Source organism: Bacillus rossius, chromosome 1, assembly GCF_032445375.1.
Source record: "Bacillus rossius redtenbacheri isolate Brsri chromosome 1, Brsri_v3, whole genome shotgun sequence".
In the NCBI taxonomy this organism is placed as follows: Eukaryota; Metazoa; Arthropoda; class Insecta; order Phasmatodea; family Bacillidae; genus Bacillus; species Bacillus rossius.
Window position 1 is genome coordinate 24,855,475 of NC_086330.1, and position 23,042 is coordinate 24,878,516.

The 23,042-nt window shown below is 41.1% G+C and overlaps 1 protein-coding gene across 6 annotated transcripts in view; it reads right to left on the reverse strand.

Moving 5' to 3' along the window:
- The window catches only part of LOC134533300 (cyclin-dependent kinase 14), a 422,243-nt gene that overhangs the window by 128,415 nt on the left and 270,786 nt on the right, over nt 1–23,042 (reverse strand). For all 6 annotated transcript variants that reach the window (XM_063370778.1, XM_063370786.1, XM_063370794.1 and 3 more), the window contains one exon: nt 22,397–22,528. In XM_063370778.1, the coding sequence (XP_063226848.1) occupies nt 22,397–22,528 (132 nt within the window). The remainder of the gene's footprint in view (nt 1–22,396; nt 22,529–23,042) is intronic.

Genomic DNA, 23,042 nt, shown 5'->3' on the forward strand with positions numbered 1-23,042 from the left:
TCGTTAAAGTAATAAACATATTTGAATTAATGAGTGCAAATAAAAGTAAATTTATCAATTAAATTGTAGATTTCATTTCACTCCTTCTTTGTATCCATACAAAATAGTGATAATTCAATAAAAATTATTCAATTTTATTCATAAAAGTATGCAATCATTTCATCAATGATTTGTTATGACGTCACGTTAAACTATCGTCCGTAAACCGACTTTACATACAACAAATTTTTTCAAGTCTTTTTCGCTTTTATCGGATACGGTTCATTACACAGTTTAAAATTTCTGTATGCTAATAAAATTATTCACTAGTCTACGCAGTTGCTCCGGCAGCCCATGCTAGCAACGGGGGCGGAAACGACGCGTGATTCGCGTCAATAAAGGTAGTTTAAAACACAATTTGCGTATATTTATCAAGCTGGTCATTATTTTAAAGAAATATACTTTAAATGTCATGTCCGAGTTTCATACCTACTTACTTATAAGTTTATTTGCAACGTGAGAACAAGCTAATTATTCTCGTTACCGAGGTCAGATGTTTACACATCAGTGGAGAGTGTACTGAAAAGACTCGCTCCTGAGTACCCACCCATTTCCCAACTGTCACTCGCAAAGCCACACGTGACGTTTGTTTACGAAACACTGCCATCCAAGCCGTGCATACAAACAGCTGACGGAACACCAGTAACAGAAGGATACGAAGACCACCACTGGTAGCTACTTCTGAAAACTGTTAATTTACAGGCCGGTTACACGACGCAGACCACACACGTGTTTGGTAGTGTGAGATGGTTTTTTGTTATTTATTTATTTTTCCACTTGGATGATCGCCCGCGAACCATGCCTTGGAGCGAGCAGGGATCGTTACCACAACGCCGAAATACGACAACGCCGAACGTACAATAACGCCGAATACCATAACGCCGAATGCCAAATTGACCGCAACACCGGACAGCTAGAAAACTGCTGTGTACCACAACGCCGAAATACAGTACCGCCAAAAAATGTCAAATGTATCTTAACGCCGAAATACCACAAACCTAACCTATCCTAGGCTATCCTAACCTAACTTAACCTTACCTAACCTAACTTTTGTGGCAGTCCTGCAATGACATTTTTCGGCGTTAACGTATTTCGGCGTTGTGGAACACAGAAGTTTTCTAGTTGTCGGCGTTGTAGTCAATTTGGCATTCGGCGTTATTGTACGATCGGCGTTGTGGTATATCGGCGTTGTGGTATTTCGGCGTTGTGGTAGTTTACCTGCACTCGCGGTACGGGGCAATATAGGAGTTTTACTGTGTCGCGGGTTGCGGAAGTTGTTTGGTTTGGCCGGGGTTTAGGGCTAAACTTCACACTGGTCATTCAATAATCTTCCTTGCTGTGGATTCGATTCAGTACACACCAGGATGGCAACCATATTGGCAGTGCAATTCGTATGAAGGTGCTCTATTGAATAGTGTTCGCAACAACATTAGCATGCTACTATTCAAATGTGCCTTAACATATATAGGCTTTCAATTTGATCCTATCACTAGCGCTGTAAAATTGACACAACAGTGGTTGGCAGATCCATATTTTCAAGTGGAGGCCGACAACTTGAACAGAGCAGAACTTCGCGGCGACCCCCCCCCCCCCCCCCCCCCACCGGACATACCGGCGCGGCATCCTCGCGTTACCGACGCCTTCTCTTCCGCGCCGCCGGTCGCGTTCCGAATTAAAACTTGGCCGTCACGAGAACTCCCGGCACGGCAGGGGCGGCCCAGCGGGGACTTGTTGCGTGTCTCGCTCGGGACAGGCGCCCCGGAGAAGAAGAAAAAACAATTTGTGTTTCCGCCGCGGCGTGACCACCTCGTTCGCCGAACTCGCCCACCCTCCAGCTGCTTGGGGAAAAGTTCGCACGCACCCTCTACATCAAATAAAAAAACACTGAAGGGGTTAGGGTAGGAGGGGATGCTTTGCCTTCATGCTTCAATAACTCACATGAACGAAAAGGAAGAAAAAAAACCATTCCATTATTCACTTGAACGATAAAACCAAACAATGAAGTACACGATGGAACAACAAACGAGACGACGGGAAAAACCTACCATCGACGTCTCACTCCTAAGCGTAGAACTTTCCGTTACGCCCTAACGGTTTAGTAATAAAAAGTTTTAATTAAAAAACATAAATACTTCCAAAACGAAGCTAACGTTCTGGTGCGCATATTTCATAAAATAATTCAATGAAAATAATTTTTAAATAAATATATTTTTTATTACATAGTTATTTTTAAATAATAAAGGCTATAGCCTATCCATTTTTTCTACCAATCTTCACTAATTCAAAAGACGCTAGACCAAATACGTTTAACTTAAATAACGCACGAAATAAAAAATTGCAAACATAAGAATTGGGTTGTATATGCTTCATTATGCATATTATTTGTCGGCAATGTGCATGAAAAATCATAAAAACAAAAATTCTCCTGATTCGACAGAAATTGTTTGTAACCACCCTAACAAATGTGAATTAAAATAATTACCCATTTTACAATGCGAAATGGCACTCTACCTACACAGGTACAACAAAGGTTACTGACAAAAGTAAATCGCTGAATATTTCTCCGAGATTTTTAGGTTGTCGGACATTTAAACTATGCATACTACACTTTAACGTGATCACGACTCTCTCTCGGACGGCAATCCTGGCTGTGTTGCCCTTTGTCCTGCAATCAACGCGCGCCTGCTTGCTCCTGTGACGTCACACCGACCCTCCACCATACACGTCACATGTCACACGTCACGTCACTTCCTGCCAATCGGCGAGTCACGCTGTTTTTTTCCATTCGCTCGGCGGATCATCACGAGCCCAGACGAACAATATTATTTATGACGTGACAACGTCTAATAAATCGATGAACGCCGGCTGCACGCACGAAAAAGTGTCCCGTTACGCACATTGTTCCTTTACGCTGTGTCCCGTTACGTTCATTGTTCCGTTACGCTGTCGGCGAGTGCAGTAATAATAGGTTATGTTAAAATTGACTAAAAAATTATGGTGATTCATATAATTGATGATAGATATTTGATTACAGTTTATATGAAAACTTGTTCATAATTATATTTAAACTTTACAGCTAAACGCCAGTTTTTAAAATTAATTACAAGTCATCTACACGTGTACTGTTTCGTCGACTGTTTATAGTGAAGTGAAAAGTTAATGTGGTTTTCATTGCTTATTACAACAATTTCGGCTATAAAGGTTAATTATTCATGCATTTTAAAAATCGGAGTACTAGAATAATCTGAAGTATTTATTCTTTTATTATTAAAATAAAAATTATTCAATTTTTTTCATAAAAGTACGCAATCATTTCATCAATGTTTTGTTATGACGTTGTCACATTAAATTATCGTCCGTAAACCGACTTTACAGACAACCAATTTTTTAAATGCCGATTTTCTACTAAAGAAATCACAACCTACCTCGCAGACCACTTCGCGACCATCACACACGTAGGTTCGATTCTCCGAGGGAGCAGGAAATATTCATGGTTTGCTTACAAACACGGTTAGGTTAAGTTCAAAGTTAGCCTTTAAACAACTAACGGGCGCAGAGGTTAGAGACGTTATAAAAGTCCTCAAATTAATAACAAAAAAATACTCCCCTCCAAAACAGCGGACTTCTTTCACTCGAACACGTGGAAACCGTGGGAAAAAAAATCGATGTTACGGAAATGTTTTGTGGAACGCAACTCTCAAGTGTTCCAAAAATTACCATTCTTTTCCTCACATGATGGGCTATTGGTAGGGGCATGCAAATTCCGCGAAAAGATTTCTAAACTAGATGAAAGTCAAAACACTATAGGATCGTCTGTGTTTCATGATTGGGTGAGTTTCTCCCAGGTACATATCGTTTGTAACAACACCAATCACAGTAATTCAGTGCGGAAGCAAACGCGTCCTGAGTGGCTCGGTCAAATAAGGCAACGACTTCTCTCGCAGACGGCCGCCAATCACAAGGCGGAAACCACAGGTTCAGGTATACCTTGTTGCAGTCTAATAAGTGTTCAGATATTTTCGCGAAAAATGCCTGCCCCTAGCTATTGGATATTTGAGCAGGTATGATTGGAAAAAATAGGCACCAAGTGCACATACTATTAGACAGTAGATGTATTAGTAGCCGCGATTATGTCGTGGATTCATTGGGTTTCAAAGTAGACATATACATCACACGCACGCACACACACGTATGCTTCAAGGTGACGGCCCTCAGTCAATTATAAACAAGGATAACCCGCATAGGGATGTGGCCTTGTTATCGACCAATGAGCACTGATTATGTGTCGGCAATTTGAGTGTAGCCTGGAATGAACTGACTATATACATATTACATGAGACACAGTGTATTTTGCATCACCCTGGCACTGACTGGTGGAAACTCAAAGTCTAGAAGGTGACTGAACTGACCAGTCAGAAGCTTGGGCCAGCCCAAGGTCACGGGCTACCGGGCCTCGATGATGGTTATGATAAAAGCAGGCACGAAATTCCTGTCACAGACAACAGCACAACTGTTCCATAGGCTACAATAAAAGTGCGTGCGTAATTGTGTACACGCGTTAGAAGTTACACTTGAACACTGCACATTTCAAAACACATACTATGACACTAGGTATATGTTTGTGGGTGTACTTCTCGGGCATTACTAAAATATTAACCTGAAACCTTTCAAAGCACATACTATGACATTAGGTAAATGTTTGTGGGAAGCCTAAAGCATACAGTTCTAACATTATGACTATAAATGATAACAAAAATAATTACAGGACAGTTTTACTAAATTGAAGTTTTATTTTGCAATACCTTAAAAGATGTATGTCCTGTGATGTTCGCGAAAGAAATATATACGGATGAATCACGCCGATCCGCCATCTTTTCGAGATTTCTGCCCCTAAGGAAGTTATAACTTCCGTCCGCAAGTACCTTCCGTTCGCGCAAGCGAGCAAACAGCCGAAAGCTAAAATGTCACTTCCAGCAACGACCCTAAAAGAAGTGTAACTTCAAAAAGGTAGAGAGTAACAGTAAATCCTCTCCTGGCCTGACAAAGCTCCCCTCGACTAAGCCCTTGGTAGCCCTCATACGTAATACTCGAGCCCTGTTACGGTGTGCCCGTGAAGGAGGGAGGAAAGGAAGGGGGGAAGTCGTGCTCTCCCTTCTCCCGTCTCCACACTGCACGTCGCTCCAGGCCGCCGCCGGACCCCAGCAATGCCCCTTCGCCGGGACCACGGAAGAGCAATCCGCCGCACCCCCTGTCGCCAAGTCGACACTTGTACGACGCTCGTTCAATCCCCGCCCTCCTACGACTGTCCCCCCTGCAAGACGTAACTCGCCCCCTCTCCACATGACCGGATGCCCCTCGCCAGTAATCATCATCAGCCGGTGCGATGTAATGACTGGATGAATGAGGATTTAACGCCTCGTCACCATCGAGGCGGCGGGTGAAGAAGAAACGACGAACTGTGGCAACGACGGAATGCAATCGGTTTGTTTGGAACCAGGGTCGGCCGATTCAAACCACAGCGGTTTAAATCACGATTTTGACGTGAATACGTCTTTAAAATTGCTTCCATAGTGGGAGGCAATTCAAAAAACGAATGATAACAAATTCGGGGGATACAGTTTGGTGTTGCAGCTACATATCCATCGCCTCCATCCAAAATTTAATTACACCACTGGATAGCTAAATGATCGAAGAAATCGTTGCCCCAAGTGAGGACTGTGACGCATCGCGCGCGGTGGAAAGGGAAGCGCTGCATTTCGAGATTTCCATTTAGTATAACTTTTGACTCGGAGAAACTATGACGTTCGTTTGAGTTTCAATCGTCAGCTCTCGTCAAAATCCATTGATTGCATATGTAAAACATTAGTGTAAAATAGTTGCAGTAAATATATATGGTGTTAAAATTTAAAAAAAAAAATCAAAAAATATAATGTCGGCCTATACGCGTCAAAAAGCCAAATCCAAATACACGTATTCACGTACAACACACGGCCATGTCCACGACAAGCCACACCCCATTTTTTTTAAATAATGTATTTTTAAATAGAATATCTTATTTTTTAATGAAAGATCTAATTTCATTCTAATAACAACACAAGTTTGGTAATTAATGTTTCTTGCTATTTACAGGAACAAAATATTTTTTTATACTGATCAAGATCTTATCATTTAAATTATCTGAATAAATCATACCCGGCTAACTACTCTAAAATTAAAAATATTAAATAGTTAATTACAAATCTGTGGGAAATTCCCGAAGAACTGTAAATCCCCATTATATGGAGATAACTCCTCCTGTGGGGAAATACCCTTTCTGTGGGGTATTTACAGTCAGGTGTGCAGATTTGCTGGACTTCAATTCTTTGATGTTATAAAACAGGATGAAGGGGATTTTTTTTAATCGGATGTAGACAGTAATTGTTTTCTTAATTTAAATGTCAATTGTGCGAAATTTCATCGAGAGTTGACAAAAGACATTATGTTATGAACTTTGAAAATCTCCTAATGTGTGGTATCTACCGTAGATAAGGAAAATCAATAATATAAATACGCTCATCACTGACTCACTGACTCTGTAACGCTATATTAATTATGCTTTCATGCACTTACAGTGAAATATTTTCATTGCTCTTTGCTAACCTGTTCCTCCTAGCATTGCTGCCGAGTCCGTGATGCAAAGATAATATGCACGGGGGCATAGCGTCATATTTTGCCAGGCCCATAATTTCAGCACTTTCAGTGAATAAAGTAGCGAGCCGTGTCTTAGTTTGCCAACTTTTGGCCGCGTATATCTGTTTAATATAATTCAAGTTGTTGGCCTCCACTTGAAAATATGGATCTACCAACCACTGTTGTGTCAATTTTCCAGCGCTAGTGGTAGGATCAAATTGATAGAGTATATATGTTAAGGCACATTTGAATAGTAGCATGCTAATGTTGTTGCGAACAATATTCAATAGAGCACCTTCCTACGAATTGCACTGCCAATATGGTTGCCATCCTGGTGTGTATTGAATCGAATCCACAGCAAGATAGATTATTGAATGACCAGAGTAAATTAACAGGCAGTGTAGTTTTTCAAGAGGTCCTTCAATAAAATTATTTGTCAAATATTTTTATCATAACATCAGAATTAATTTTCATTTGGACAATATTAAATTAAAGAGTTTGTTATATTCATAATTTATTAAAGGGCGCCTCAGGCGCCTTAACTTACTAGTAGAGACCGGAAAAATTCGCGAATTCATTTCACGATAGGCTAATATACAAATAGTTATACCTCAGTGCTGCCTCTGCTATTGGCTCACAACTCACCTGGATGACTCTGGGCCAATGAGAAACACCCAACCAAAGCTTTATCGAATCACAGGCTGCTACGTTGGGACGTCTCACAATACAGCAGCCAATGAGTGGGTGACATTTGACCGAGTGTACGTAGAACTATGGAGTTCATCCTGCAGGTCATTGAACCCGCGAATTTTTCCTGTCCCTACTTACTAGTGATCAATATTAAACGAAGAAAAACTGACATAGCCTGAAAACTGTGGGAACTAACTATATCAGATATGCCTTACCGTGTGTGCATAAGTAACTCCTTCGTTGTAAGTGGAGTTGGATCAAAACATATACAGTACCTAGCTAAGCACTAAATATTAGACCATAAACGGTTACATTAAAGCGTCATACAGCTTCATCATTAACGCTATTTCTTTTTGTCTTAAAGCAGAGCGTCGTTACTAGGACGTGAACATTTTCACGTCAGCCAATCCACAGCGCGTATTTTCGAACACGGATGAGCGACAGCCACGGAATTCCAATCAGCCGATGGGCCCCGACAAATAATCGGAGCATAAACATTACTGGCGGGAAAATGTATGGCCCGATAGGTGCCTAGTTAATTGTTATTTGTAAACGACCTACGCTGGAGATTTATAATGAGAGTGGTTTGCAGCTTCAAAATGGAGAGTGCTTCCGCAATCAAATTAAAAAACAAACTTTCGAGATCGCCACAAAATATTTTTCCCTTCCGAACGTCCTGTAACCATAAAACAGTTTGTTTGCGAAGCACTTTCTATGTAAAGTAATTTAATAAGGCTTTTATGCATTAACTTTGTTTCCAAACATTTCTATGCCGATGGTTGTAGGTAGATAAGAGGAAGAAGAAGTTACAATTTTTATAATTCCCAGGAATGTTCAAAGTAGACCACTGATAATAGCAAGAAGTACGAATCTTCATACTGATGATTTTTAAACGACGAAATGAAATATACGAGTTTGTACATACGCTCCGATAATTGCCTCATAATGATTCACACGATCTCTATTTGCAAAGAAAAAACACACACAACGCCGGTAAAGTTGGACTGATATTACAAACCGTAAAACAAAAGTCATGATAGTGTGAGAGTGTAGCATAAGAACTCAACGCAGTAAGCTTTTTTTCAAGATGTCTTGAGCGTGAGGTTCGGGAAGATATAAAGTTTATTAAGAGAACGCTTTTCATGCAATGCTACAGGAAAAAAAAAAGAACTTTTTTTAAACAAAAAATCCGACAAAAGTTTGTTATGCTATTTGATTGCATAGCTATGTAAATATTTTAATATTAAAAGTGAAGTCACCTAACTTCACAGTTTAAAATTTTTAAAAAGGGTTAATACATTAAAGTAATAAAAGACCTCCCAGTGCAACATGAACGACCAAGTAGTTATGAGTAGAGACCGGAAAAATTCGCGGGTTCAATGACCTCCAGGATAGACTCCAACATCCTCTACACACTCGGGCAAATGCCAACTATACATTGGCTGCTGACTTGTGAGTCGTCTCGACTGCGGGTAACCTGTGATTCGACACTTCTATGAGTGAGGGTCTCTAATTGGCCCTCAGTCGTCCAGATTAACAGTGAACCAATGACAGAAGCAATTTTAGCATAACACGAAATGAACCCGCGAATTTTTCAGGTCTCTAGTTATAAGCTTATGATCTCACTATTTGCTAACATATTAAACGTCGCCGCACGACAGAATGCGGCACAAATTACCGCCGTGTAATAACCTCGCCGGACGCCGACAGGTTGCGGCACCGCGCCTGCGCCTCGTTCATCACGCTGCAACTCGAAAAACACCGCAGTAACGCCGCGTCCCTCCAGGGAACTGGGGTAAGACGCGCAGAATAAATGTGTACCCGACGATAATTACGCCCGAGTATCCACGGCAGTCTTACAAGCCGGGGCATTGCCGCACGCCTAATTCCCGACTCGAGTTAATTACGCCCGAGGGCCCATGAATCCGCCGAGAGGAGAGCACAAAGGCTCGGAGGGCCAGCCCCCCACACCCTCCCCCCACCTCCCCCCGCGGGGGCCGACAGGAGTGGCAATTAGCATACATAATGTCCGGGGACGGGGCGGCCATGACTACACCACCCCTCAAGTCTCGCTTAGCTGGCGGAATCCAACACACCTGCGGCACTCGCGCTATTATTTCACTGCAGTGTAGACTGCAAAGGTTTGTACTTTACTTCTGGATGACCCGGTCACTGGATCCCACGAGTTACACGGTTGAAAAAAAAAATATCCAGGGATCTTCATACATTTCCGGCTACCTTCGTCAATTTGCGGACACCCAGTTAACTTTCTTTGAACATGCACCGAGAGAAAATATTTGTTTGTATATGAGGAAATAAATTTATTTTGTTGATTCAAACAAATATTTTGTTGTTGGAAAGATTTTGTTGATCCAGAAAAATGGTTTGGTCAGTTGAACTATATATTTTGTTAGGTGTAATGAATCAATTTTGTTACTCACAAAATTTGGTTTGGCCAACAAAATATTTTGTTACAGGAAGTAAATATTTGTTCCGCCATATATAAACAAATATTTGTTTGATTCAAACCAACCTTTTTCTCCGTGTGAATCCAAAAGAATATTCTCCCTACATTTAAAAAAAAATTAAATGGTCAAAGTTTACATAAAAACCTTCTTTCGTCCATATTTTGTTTAGAACGGAACATACAACTTGAAAGTCGAAATACGGCGTGGATTCTAAGAAGATTTGGTTATTTGAAATTACGAAGAACTCTTCGTTTATTTCAGGTGAATTCTTCGTTTAAGAGTTTTTTTACTGTAAATTTATAACATGTCCTGACTGGCCACGTGTCAATGGCGAAAAACGAAGAAACAGCTGAGCAAATCACGTCTCGAATGCCGGAGATAAGTTGGAATGTGCTAGCAAATGGACGCAAGACATCGACTTTGATTATGCACGCGTTTACGGAGTCTAACCCTGGAACCAGAAATCAAAGCGAATTTCAAGGTCTCTTGCGAATTAATCACTACAGAAAGGATAGCATCACACACTGATTACAATTGCCCTTACTTATTTAAGATCTAGGATAATAATCAGTAGGGACCGGAAAAATTCGCGGATTCAATGACATCTAGGATAGCCTCCATTATCCTCTGCATTTCTCAAGTAAACACGCGTGTTCATTGGGTACTAAATTGTGAGGCGTCTCCACTGGGTAGCTTGTGATTCGACGCTTCTTTGGTCGATAGTCTCTCATTGGCCCAGAGAGTTCCAGTTAAACTGCGAGTCAATAGCAGAACCAGCAGAAATGTACACAAGTTTGAATTTTGCCTATCACGAAATGAATCCGCGAATTTTTCCGGTCTCTAATAATCAGTATGTATTACAAAGTTTATGTACGGTTTATGAGTCCGAAGGCTTGTTCGGTCCTAGCAAGCGCTGGAGTCAGTCCTCGTCGATTCAATCCTAAGTGACAGAGTGACAGAGTGACAGGACAAGTCGCCTGATAGCTCTAACAACTACCAGGAACCGACTTACGTAGCACCGAGGAGGCGTACAAAGGCAGGAGTTGTAAGGCCCTTTCCATCAGTAACCTACAATGTCAGTTAACGATATATTGCATTTATATATACAACTGCTGGAAGTTAAAACACTGTAGCATCGTCTGTGTTTCGTGATTGGGTGAGTTACTTTGAGGTGCATGTCGATTGTTACAACAACCAATCACACTAATTCAGTGTGGAAGCAAACTCGTCCTTAGTGGCTCGTGCAAACAAGGCAACGACTTCTCTCGCAGACGGCCGCCAATCACAAGGAAGAAACCGCTGGTGTGGGTATACCTTTTTGCTGTCTAGTAGGCGTTCAGATTTTTTTCGCGAAAATTTCCTGCCCCTAGCGATAGGATAAAAATTCAAATGTGTTTACCTCAAAGGCTAATGCCGCTACTAACGCAGAGTTTATAGGGAATACTCCTGGCCAATGGGAAACCCTCAATAAAAAAAATTACCGAATCACAGGATACCAAGTTGAGGCATCTCACCAGTCGGCAGCCAATGAACAGGCGACATTTACCGGAGTACCTAAAGGTACGCAGGACTGTGGAATCTATCCTAGATTAAACACGCTACGACTCTGAAGAGTGGAACATATCTGAGTGGACGATCACAAAACACCATAGTATACCTTTTGGCCAATAATTAGAGACCGGAAAAATTCGCGGATTCATTTCACGATATGATATAATCCAAACAACTGTACCTTTATATTGCTTCTCTGATTGGCTCACAGTTTATCTGAAGGACTTTGACCCAATGAAAAACATTCAACCAAAAAAGTATCGAATCGCAAGCGTCCCACTTAACAGGTGTCACGAAGTCAGTAGCCAATGAGCAGGTGGCATTTTTCCGGAGTGTGCATTGGGTTTTGGAGTCTATCCTAAGGGTCATCCAAAGCGCGAATTTTTCCAGTCTCTACCAATAACGCAGGGCTTTAAAGAATGTTAGTGCTGGGTCGGGTAACGTCCAAAGAAGTTCCCGCGCCCCACGCACAGCGGAATGGAGGGAGCACGCGAACAATCCCCGGCCGCACGTGCTACGATTCGCACGGGATCACGCCGCAAATAGCGACGGGATAGGTAATTATTCATCCGCCAGCGCCACGCCTCGCCGACGTCAGAGCGCCACTCGTCAGTTGGACGCAACACTGGGACTGCCTGGGCACACATGCGGTGGGCAGAGCTTCAGAACAAACAAATAAAAAAATTGGTTGTTTGTAAAGCTGGTTTACGGACGATAGTTTAACGTGGCAACGTCATAACAAAACATTGATGAAATTATTGCATACTTTTATGTATAAAATTGAATTATTTTTATTTAATTATCACTATTTTGTATGGATTTAATGAAGGAGTGAAATGAAATCTACAATTTAATTGATAAATTTACTTTTATTTGCACTCATTAATTCAAATATGTTTATTACTTTAACGAAGAGATTATTTTAACTATAACTTTTATACATGTTAGCTATTTAACTTCTTCAAATCTGTGTTATTCTGTTAAGGATAGGACGATGATGCGAAAAGTAGGAAACGAATGGGAGTGTTTCAAGTTTAATGTGCCTCGAAATGTCAAATCGATGGTTGTTCCAATCGAGTGGAAGATAGATATTTGCGCCACGAACTCTGCAGCAATGCTAGGAGGAACGGGTTAGCAAAGAGCAATGAAAATGTTACATTGAAATGCATGAAAACAGAATTACGCCACGGACTCTGTCGCAATGCTAGGAGGCTCAAGTTAGCAAAGAGCAATATAAAATGAGTGTAACAGGACACAGCGAAACGGGACAATGTGCGTAACGGGACACTTTTTCGTGCGTGCAGCCGGCGTTCATCGATTTATTAGACGTTGTCACGTCAAAAACACGCGATTTTAAAACTGGTCCAAACATCCGAGTGGAACGCTGAGGGCGCGCGTCTCCGAACTTCGTTTTTGAACTATAGGTACGTTTGATAGAGAGATAGGTACTATAACTTCTATGCATGAAAATCCAGATACAGGTCCTTGAAAGCACTCAAAGTATTTTCATGACACCATCTTCCATCTTCCTTTCTCAACCATACCGTGTTATGATTAGCATACCACTCAAATACCATACTATGCATTCTTGGCTATTTGAATGTAGTTCTCTTCAGAAAATCAGTTTTCAAGCAAACGTTTTTTTTTTTTAGTTTTAATATTTAATTTTACACTAAGGAGACACAACACACTTCTAAGGAGATTGTTGAAAACCTTTTTGTAACTGCTTTTATTTTGCACGCTAGTTCAGAGCCTTGCGCTTAGAGGCGACGCCGCGCTAGAAAAACCAGCGAGCGTCGCACTTATCACCCCGCCCCACCACCACAAATACACCCCTAACTAGGACATCAGTTACACAACTCGCGAGACCGCGGTAGTCTCAAACTGAAGGCTATACGGGTTCGAGTCCAGGCGGCGTGAAACACGGCATTTTTTGCAAGTGGGAAACGTGGCGGACGTTGCCGTTAGTCGGTGGGTTTTCTCTGGGTGCTTCTACTGCCCCCACCCAAGCATTCCGCCCATGCTCCATTCTCATCTCATCTCATCTAATGATCACGCTATTTATGGCCAAACAATACTCGTCAATTTGAATTCATTCAACTATCGCTATAATCTTTTCCTTAGTAATATTTCTTGTTGTAAATAACCCAAGGCATACAATAGTGAAATTAACAAGTAACAAGATACTACCTACTGTAGGTACTCGTCATCTTCAAAATAATCGTGAGTGCAAAATAAAAGCAGTTACAAAACGTTTTCTACAATTTCCTTATAAGTGTGTTTTGTCTCTTTAGTGTCAAATTTAATATTAAAAGTACAAAAAAAACTTTTGCTCGAAAATCGATTTTCTGAAGAGAACTCTTTTACATTCAAATAGCGAAGAATACTTCAACTAGGCTAAGCCAAAGCTAGAGCCAAAGAGTTTTCGCAAAAGATTTCAAGCACAAGACACAGTCTTATATTTTTAGTGGTGCGACAGAAGTTTACTCTGAAATAATTCAATTTATCGAAGCGGAAAACTCAACAGTGTGAGGTTATTGAAAAAATTAAATAAATCGTGAATATAACCAATTGCTGGCAATAAATTCCATTAGCAGACAATAAAGGTTAACCAATTGTATGTCAAGTCCAGCCGATCTCAGCCATTCATGTGGAGTGAGACCTAGTGGAAGATAGTCATGTCAAGTTGAGTTGAGCCATACGTGTCGAGACGTATATAGAGGAAGTGAGTTATGTCGAGTCTAGCCTAGCCGAGTTGAGCCATACGTGTCGAGACGTATATAGAGGAAGAGAGTTATGTCGAGTCGTAACTAGCCGATTTGAGCCATACGTGTCGAGACGTATATAGAGGAAGTGAGTCATGTCGAGTCGACCCTAGCCGAGCTGAGCCGTTCAGGTGGAGTGGAACCGAGCTGAAGTCAGCCAGCTGAAGCTCGCGTCATGGCCGGTCCAGATCCCCGCATGGCCTGACACTCTGATCCCTCTGGAGCGCCGTTATTTACCGTGGCGCTCATCACACCCCCTCCCCCCTTGCTGTTTGCACGGCCCAGCCCAGCTCACCCGCACAATCACCGTCACAGCACACGGCGTGCTGCGAATCTACAAAGAAGTGGACTCTGCCCGCGGGCGCTAGATAACTGCACGAGCAAATGTTTTCCATTCCCGTTTGTAACACCTTTTTTTTTTTGTGCTAGGGCTTCGTGGCTCTCTGGCTTAACATCGCACTTGTCCCCCGCACCTATGATAAGGTCTGCTGGTTTGGCGCACTGTGTTGTGAACAACTTCTAGGACTTGCGTTAAATGTAAATTAATTTTCTGAATGTTGAAAAAAAAAAAAAAATACCAGTCTGGGTTCATGGGGTTACTATTTACAACTTACATAAATTTCAAGACAATAGTATTATTATCGTTTTTTTTATAAATAAATAATTTCGTAATTATATTTATAAAATGTTAGATTTGGTTTAGGTTTTAAAATTGCTAATATGTTATTTAACATGTCATAGTTTAAAAAAAAATTATTTTATTTGAAATTATCTACACGGTTCCTAAATTGCACATTAACAACCATAATGAATATACAATACTTTAACCGCGTCACTAATTTATTTCCATATGGGACGGAAAACGCAACTTCGTTGTGTACACTGGCGACCAACCCACTCGTTCAAACAAACTGCGCACTGATAGTGTGAGGAATGAAGTAAGGGAGACTGAGAACTAGCCCGACTGCACGATTTTTTATTTATTTTTTTTTATTTTTTTTCCTAACCTAACTAAAAACTAAGTGTATTTGGCAAGTTTCCGGGTTAGGGAAGGAGACTAAGTGCGTCTCAGGCCGAAACCCATACGCTCTAATCATACAGGGTGTTAGCCATGCAGGAGGGGTAGCATGCATCGTGCCATGGCAGCGATTGGCGCCATGACTAACTCCCCTCACTGACTAATTCTAGACTAAAACTAGATAAGCTGAGCCCAGGTAAAACCTGCATAGACGCAGGGAAATCCCTGGGCTCTGACACCACACAAATAACTAGTGATTTTAGATAATTATATTATAATCTTATTATAATTTCTGTATTATTAAGAGGACAGGCGGACTGTTGAATAAAAAAATTTAGTCACTGTTAGAGCAATTATGAATGACTGTAATCAACTTTCACTGCTAAGGGGAGAAATATACTTTAAAGTCTCCTAGTACTCAAGTATGTTCTTTTTGGCAGAATTACCGCCTGTATACTAAACCTGAGACAGCTATAACCCTGTATGTAAGGCAGCCTGCCATTCACTACGACCATATCTTGCTAAACAAAAATTTTCTTAACTTCAGCTGTCTACATTTTATTTCCCATTGCCTATTCTTTTACGGTATCTGCACGGAAAAGTGATACTTAAAACAAATTCGTATGCGTCATGTTTAAAAGGGTAAGAATATACAAATTTTTCATTAAGTAATTATAATGACATTTTTATTCGAAGCCATGAAGAGCAATATGAGCGTCACGTTCCAACATCCGGGCAGCAAAAGTATTTCCTTACACGCCACAATTCCTCTAAATGAAATTCCACAACCCGGAAACACTCATTCAAGCTCACAGTTTTCCTTTATGGTTCCGAATAGTTTAGAGCTTCCTATTTTTTTTAAAAGCAAAAGTAGAAATATTATAAAATTATAAAAAGAAGGTAGTTAAAAATTATTTGTTGCTATAACTATTCAAACAACATAATATAGGTACTTATAAAATAAATGGTCATTCATAAACGCTGTTCGAAGCGAGTCGAGTACACAGCATATCAGCGTAATCCATTCGCTGGGTACAATTATCATACGTGCGTTTTAGTCAGGTTTAGTGCGCTAAGACCATTTCGATGGTCCAGCTAGTGTTGAATAAATATAATCAATAATTCACCTAGCTGTTCCGCAGGGCGAACATAAAAAATGTCATAAATTATTTTTATAGTGTTGGGATTTAAAAAAAAATCAAAAAGGTATTTACTAGTAACTTACTACGAGGGTTATTTGAAAAAAGATAAAACTTCCGTTTGCGCATGCGAAAGCAATGGACGAAGATGGCAACAGCGAACAGGCGTTAAGTGGGTGCTGAGAAGTGGAATTAGAGGATTTTGTTTCAGTTGACTCGTTCGCTAAGTCAGATGAAAATAAACGCCGTCACAGAAAGTCCTACCAAAAATTACGAGCATTACGAAACATTGCGAAAACTCCAACGTGACATCCAGAACAAGGGCCGCGGAAAGCTGACTTCCGGCATCGTACTGGTTCTCGATGATGTTCGACCGCACAGCACTAGACGCACGCAAAAACCTTCGTAACAGTTCCGTTTGGGATATTTTTACCCCCTCCCCCCATCAACCCCCTCACCAAAAAGCCAAGATCTGGCACCGAGTGATTACCACATCTTCAGTGAAACGCGTGAAACAGTGGCTTGCCTTGCACCGCTTCGACAATGACAATGCACTTGGCGATGTGGTTACGGAGTGGCTTAATTCCCAGTCGACAGATTTTTTTGAAGATGGTATTTCAAAAACTTCTTATATTTAATGACAAGTACCTCAATGTGTACGACAATAACTTCATAAAAAGTACGGCTGTAATGTTCAAATGCATTGTTACAAGCAGGGCTGCCACTCATGGGTTTTTCCACCCAGATCTGGGTTTTTCCAATGGTGTTTGGGTTTCTGGGTTTTTAAATAATTAATTCCAACAATTTTACGTTTTTTATAATTTTAATTATTTTTATACCTAAAACAATAATAAAGGTAGTAGCTACTGTATCTGTTGCAATATCTGTTTGATAAATGCAAACAAGTCTATGTGTTTCACACACAAAAATACATATAAACACAAAACTAGTTTTCAAGAAGCTAAGTCGAATATTAAATTAGACACATTCTTCAAAGAGGCTTGCAGAACACAAAACCAATGCAACAATTAACCTTCAAACCAATCTTGTAGAATCAGACTATGAATAAAGACTAACGTACATGATGCAGTTTTATAAAAACAATTACCGGTTTAAAGAATGCAGTGATGGTGTTTGTTTTGTCATGTATGTATATATTTGTAGGTTTTTTTATGATATGTGCTGGTCCAAGAATTACTTATACAGCCATTTTGCTGCAGTGTAATTTTCTTGTATTGGTTGTATTTAACCGTTTTCAGTCTTGTAAGGTAATTAATTGTTTTATATTAAAACCAGTCATGTTTAGATTTTTGAATTAGTGCGCAAACATTTTCAACGATAGCATTTTAGACGCATCTGGGATTTTTTACCCATGTGTGGGTTTTTTTGTAGGTTATCTAGGTTTTTCATGAATATCAGAGTGGCAGCCCTGGTTACAAGTCGTTTTGTTTATTGTCCTACTTCAAAGTACGCTCAGTGCGCAGTGCGTGCACCGTCTCGTTCAATAATAAAACTAATGAAATTTTAATATTAAAAAGTACATTAATACAAGATATAATATTTATATTTGTGCACCTAACAGCTATGAAAATGCAAATAAATTCTCAGTTGACACTAATAACAGATGTAATCAACATATGGACTTTCTTTTTTCGAAAACAATTAGTAACTAGTGTTTTTATACATTAAAAATTCACGATTTTATCAAAAATAAAAAATAAAAAAACAGATAGGTACATTAGTGAGCATACTATATCAATGTTTTTTCAAATGTTTCTTCAGATTAGTCGATGATTTATAACTCAGTTTTTGTTTACACAAATTACAATTAGCAAACTCATTATTTTCCGTGAAAAAATTCCACACAAATGAAGTCTTTTTCCTGCACTTATCCATTCCTTATTTCACTATACAGATACTAACTACAAAGCATGACAGCCCACAACATGGTGATACACGGCCAGGACGAACTGCAGTGAATGTTGAACTGATTGATACTGGTTGTATCAGGCGGGCATGAGAGTATCAGAGGTAGAGAATTACCAGGCGTGATAAATAATGTATCAGATTCTCCTTCCGGTCGCACGGTCTGCGTACGCGGAGCTTTGTTGCCTCCTGGGACCGACTGATACAGAAGTATCAGAGACTTGTAACATGGTACAATGCTGTATCAGTCTCAGGTTGGAACAGATACCGAAAATTGCTGTCACAACCCACCTCTAGTAAAAGGTGGTTCGCTGGAGATTTCCTGAGCGAGGAACGGTGTCTCCAGGGCAGGGGCTGACAAGAAGCAGTTGTGGAGAGGCGCTTCGGGCAGCCGCCCGGCCTTGAAGCGACACGGGACGGCTCGAAGGCCCGACGTAGACGCCGAGGACGACAATGTCTCGTGCACCAGACACGTCTCCGCCCTTGCGCGCAGTTGTCGTCTAATTCGCGGACAAAGTACTTTACCTTCACGCGCTTCAAGCAGACGCTACCCAATCACAACTTGACCAAGAAGATGACGCACCACACATCACATCCGAACGGATCGCGAAAAAAAACACTCGTCTGTGAAATTTTCTTACGAACGCAGAAACGTCCTTTCATATTCCAACAACGTCCAAATACGTTCTGAAATTATTTACACCTCTGTGATAAATGTTTCACGTGTAATTTATTTTTTGTATTCTGGTTCGGTTGTCCAGAAAAAGAAGTGGAAATTATGTAGTAAAATTGAATAAAGCATTAATGTATCACTACACTACAGACAAAATAAGGTTATGTTTGGTACAAAGTATTCGTATGATTAGGAGCCAGCATTTTTCGCGAAAAAAAAAAAATGAACGCCTATTAGATTGCAACAAGGAATACCCGCGCCACCAGTTTGTTCATTGTGATTGGCTGCCGTCTGCGAGAGAAGTCGTTCCCTTATTTGACCGAGCCACTCAGGACGCGTTCGATTCCGCGCTGAATTACTGTGACTGGTGTTGTTGCAGTAGACACGTACCTGAAAGAAACTCGCTCAGTCACGAAACACAGACGATACTACAGTGTTTTAACTTTCATCTAGTATAAGAATCTTTTCGCGAAATATGCATGGCCCTACGTACGATTATTACTAGGGACCAGAAAAATTTGCGGGTTCAGTGACCTGTAGGATGAACTCCATAGTTCTACTTACACTCGGTCAAATGTGACCCACTCATTGGCTGCTGTCTTGTGAGACGTCCCAACGTAGCAGCATGTGATTCGATACAGCTTTGGTTGGGTGTTTCTCATTGGCCCAGAGTCATCTATGTGAGTTGTGAGCCAATAATAGAGGCTTAGGGGCATGCAGATTTCGCGAAAAGATTTCGAGACTAGCTGAAAGTTAAAACACTGTAGCATTTTCCGTGTTCCGTTATTGGATGATTTTCTTTCAGTTACATGTCGATTGTTACAACACCAATCACAATAATTCAGTGGGGAAGCAAAAGCGTCCTGAATGGCTCGGTCAAATAAGCCAACGACTTCTCTCGCAGACGGACGCCAATCACAAGGAAGAAACCACAGTTGCGGGTATACGTTGTCGCATTCTAATAGGCGTTCATAACTTTTCGCGAAAAATACCTGCTCCTATAAGAGGCTGCATTGAGGTATAACTATTTGTATTTCAGCCTATCGCGAAATGAACTCGCGAATTTTTTTCCGGTCTCTGTGCACGGCTCTACGTTACGATTATTACACCGATGTTCGGGCAGTAAGATACAAAGAGACAGCTGAAGAGCATGTAAGGGTACGACTGACTCTTAGCGAGTCCCGACACGGTTGGAATATTCATGGCTCCATTCCAGGGCTGGAGAAGGAGTCCTAGGAGGGACGAGCGCGAGGGCAGTTCCCGTCGCCGCCGGACCCGGAGGTCGTCGAGTGCCACTCGAGGCGGGCGATGGCTCGCCGGATGTGCCGCGCGGCGGCGCCTCTTCAAGCACCCGCTGCCGCCGGACATCAAACACGTCTTCCAGGGCCCATCGAGGAGCCTCTTCCGCGGCCGAACGGTCTCTTTTATTGGATCCTCGTCCAAGAGTGTACGGCTCACAAACAACATAAACGAGGACCACGCGTCCGCAAGCCTTCCGCAGCTGCTGCTGCTCACGAGAAGACGGTTATTTCCCCCTTCAGATACACGGCTGTCCCTCGAGTTACAAAAGACAGATCACTTTTATTGTGTGACACTGCAGGTCGTACACATCATCTTACCCAGAATCCTGAAGGTGTTATGGTACCTCACGCATGCCGGGAGGAAATAATTATGCCGGTTGTACGCCGAAAGCCGCAATACTGACTTCAACAAGTGTCGACAGCTAGCTATGTCTACTGCCCTATATGATCATAAACTGAAAAAAAAAAAAAAAAAAAAATATGATCGTATTACAAGCTGTGAAGATTTTTTTTTTAAATAAGTTTTTATTGTGGGAATAATTTAGCCAACACGTTATTTCTTGTGACAAAAACCGTGGTTAATGATCATCTAAATTAATTAAATCAACCATTTACAATCGTTGATTTTTGTGGTGTTCAGGGAATTTAAATGCAGTCGTCTTCATTAGATTACTTTAGACAGTGAATGTCACACTTCCAATCTTAAGAGAGTCAGTACTGCTTACTATCGCTGCGTTCGCCGACAGAGGTTAACCACGGTAATGTTTATTTTCTGTTATTTACATAATTTCAGACGAACCCTTTAGAAAATACGTTTCTGACTTTTAACTCATTTACTTTTCCAAATTATCAAATGGAGAACGAGTTATTGTGCGTAATTTTAACATATTTTAAAACACCTACCATCCAGTGCAAACAACAGCAAATGTCACACCAATGGGTACCAAATACCATGTTTCCGAAACGTGAGTTTCTATTGTGGACCAAGGACTGTCTTACTTAACTCAGTTTTAGTGTCTAGGGCACAGGTGATCAACTTTTTAGTCTTTTATGCTTTATTTTAAGCTTCACCTTACGGTCCATAGTGCACGGGCACAGATTTAGCAGTCGTGAGGTTATTTTCATACAGCATTATGTTTATGACAACAATTTTCATTGATATACTTATCAATGCGTTCATTATTATTTGAACTTCATTTTGTACAAAAACAAATATATTTACAAAATTATCACGTTACAGTAACTTTATCAATATTGGAAATGGAGCATTATTTTAGAATGTAAAAGAGTTCACCATGCTAACTGAAGGTCAAGAGTAGGGGTCTCTTCGGGAAGAAGAACCACGGAAGAAGTTTATCGTTTCCGTTTCACAGTTTTGAATTTGCACGCACAAGCTGGCCGCCACAGTAACTGATTGTAAGGGGATAGTATCCTAAATTATTTTTCTTCTAATATTCCATGTTTTTGAACATTAACCCTATTGTTTATAAAAAAAATTTTTTTACCACAAATGTTCTTATTTTAATATTTTTATGAAATTAAAAGCAAACATGTTCTGAAAGAATAAAATCATGTGGCATACATTTTTAGGCCAATCGTTGATATGTAGCCTTAGTCTTCAAATACTTAATTTTTGGTATATTATTCACTAAATCAATAAAAAAATTATTTTCCCCAAAACCAAAGAAGCCTGAGTTTTTTAGGAGTTCGAAAAATAAATACGGAACGGTTAATCCAATAATTATAGTACGTGATTTAATGCTTTGAGTACATGCTACGACTGGCATAAAAATTTGCCTCTATTTTTATACAAACCATTAACCAAGGGGTTATTAATAGAAAATAATTATAATAATTAAATCTGTTTACATGACGATTCTATTTAAAAAATCATGCGGTAAAAAAAAATCGAAATATTATAGAAGCAAAATAACTTGGGATACTACCCCTTAAATTCCAGGCTACCCCCCCCCCCCCCCAAAAAAAAAAAAAGAAGGTAAAACACGAGGACAGACTCGGCGTCAGCTGGCCACCGCCTCGCTCCAGACAAGAGGCGTGGTCTCGGGTGTCGCTGCTCGCCTGCCACACGGCGGGGGGGGGGGGGGGGGGAAATTGAGGGAGGAGAAACAGGGGGGGACACGCGATGAGATCACTCACCGTATCGCAGGTCCTTGTCGTTGGGGATGTTGCCGTTGGGTTCGAGCCGGTCCAGGAACTCGTCCGAGTAGCCGTTGTAGGGCAGCTTGGCGCCCCGGTTGGACCCTTCCTCGCCATCCTCCTTGGAGATCGCTGCGGACAGAGAGAGAGGGACGGGTCGTAAGGGCGACGTACTCCAGCACACCAGCACGTTCATGATGACGATGATGATTCCCACTGCACCCCAGGCTTTGAATATATATACTGTATAGGAGTCGCGAGTGGATAGGATTTACTCTACGTTTTTCAGAAGCGTATGATGAGCAGCTTGGGAACTTCACCGCTGCAGTGCGCTGCCGTAACGCCCTGTATCGTCTTAGTTGTTATTTACACGTTAGAGCGCAGCACTGTCGCCCGCTGTCATTCCCCGCACCCCCCACCTATCATTCACTGCAGCTCAAGGTCGTTCAACGGGAGGGGGAAGGGGTGTTTGAAGAGTTGGACACTTGTCCGCTAGGGACCACCACAAGTCGATGCCCTAGAGATGGTGGCGATTGCGGCGGTGAATTAACCAACTACCTCAAAACCGTATTAGAAATTTTAACCTGGACTGGCGACTTCTATACAGTATATATATTCAAAGCCCCAGGTGAAGCTGGCTCTGTAG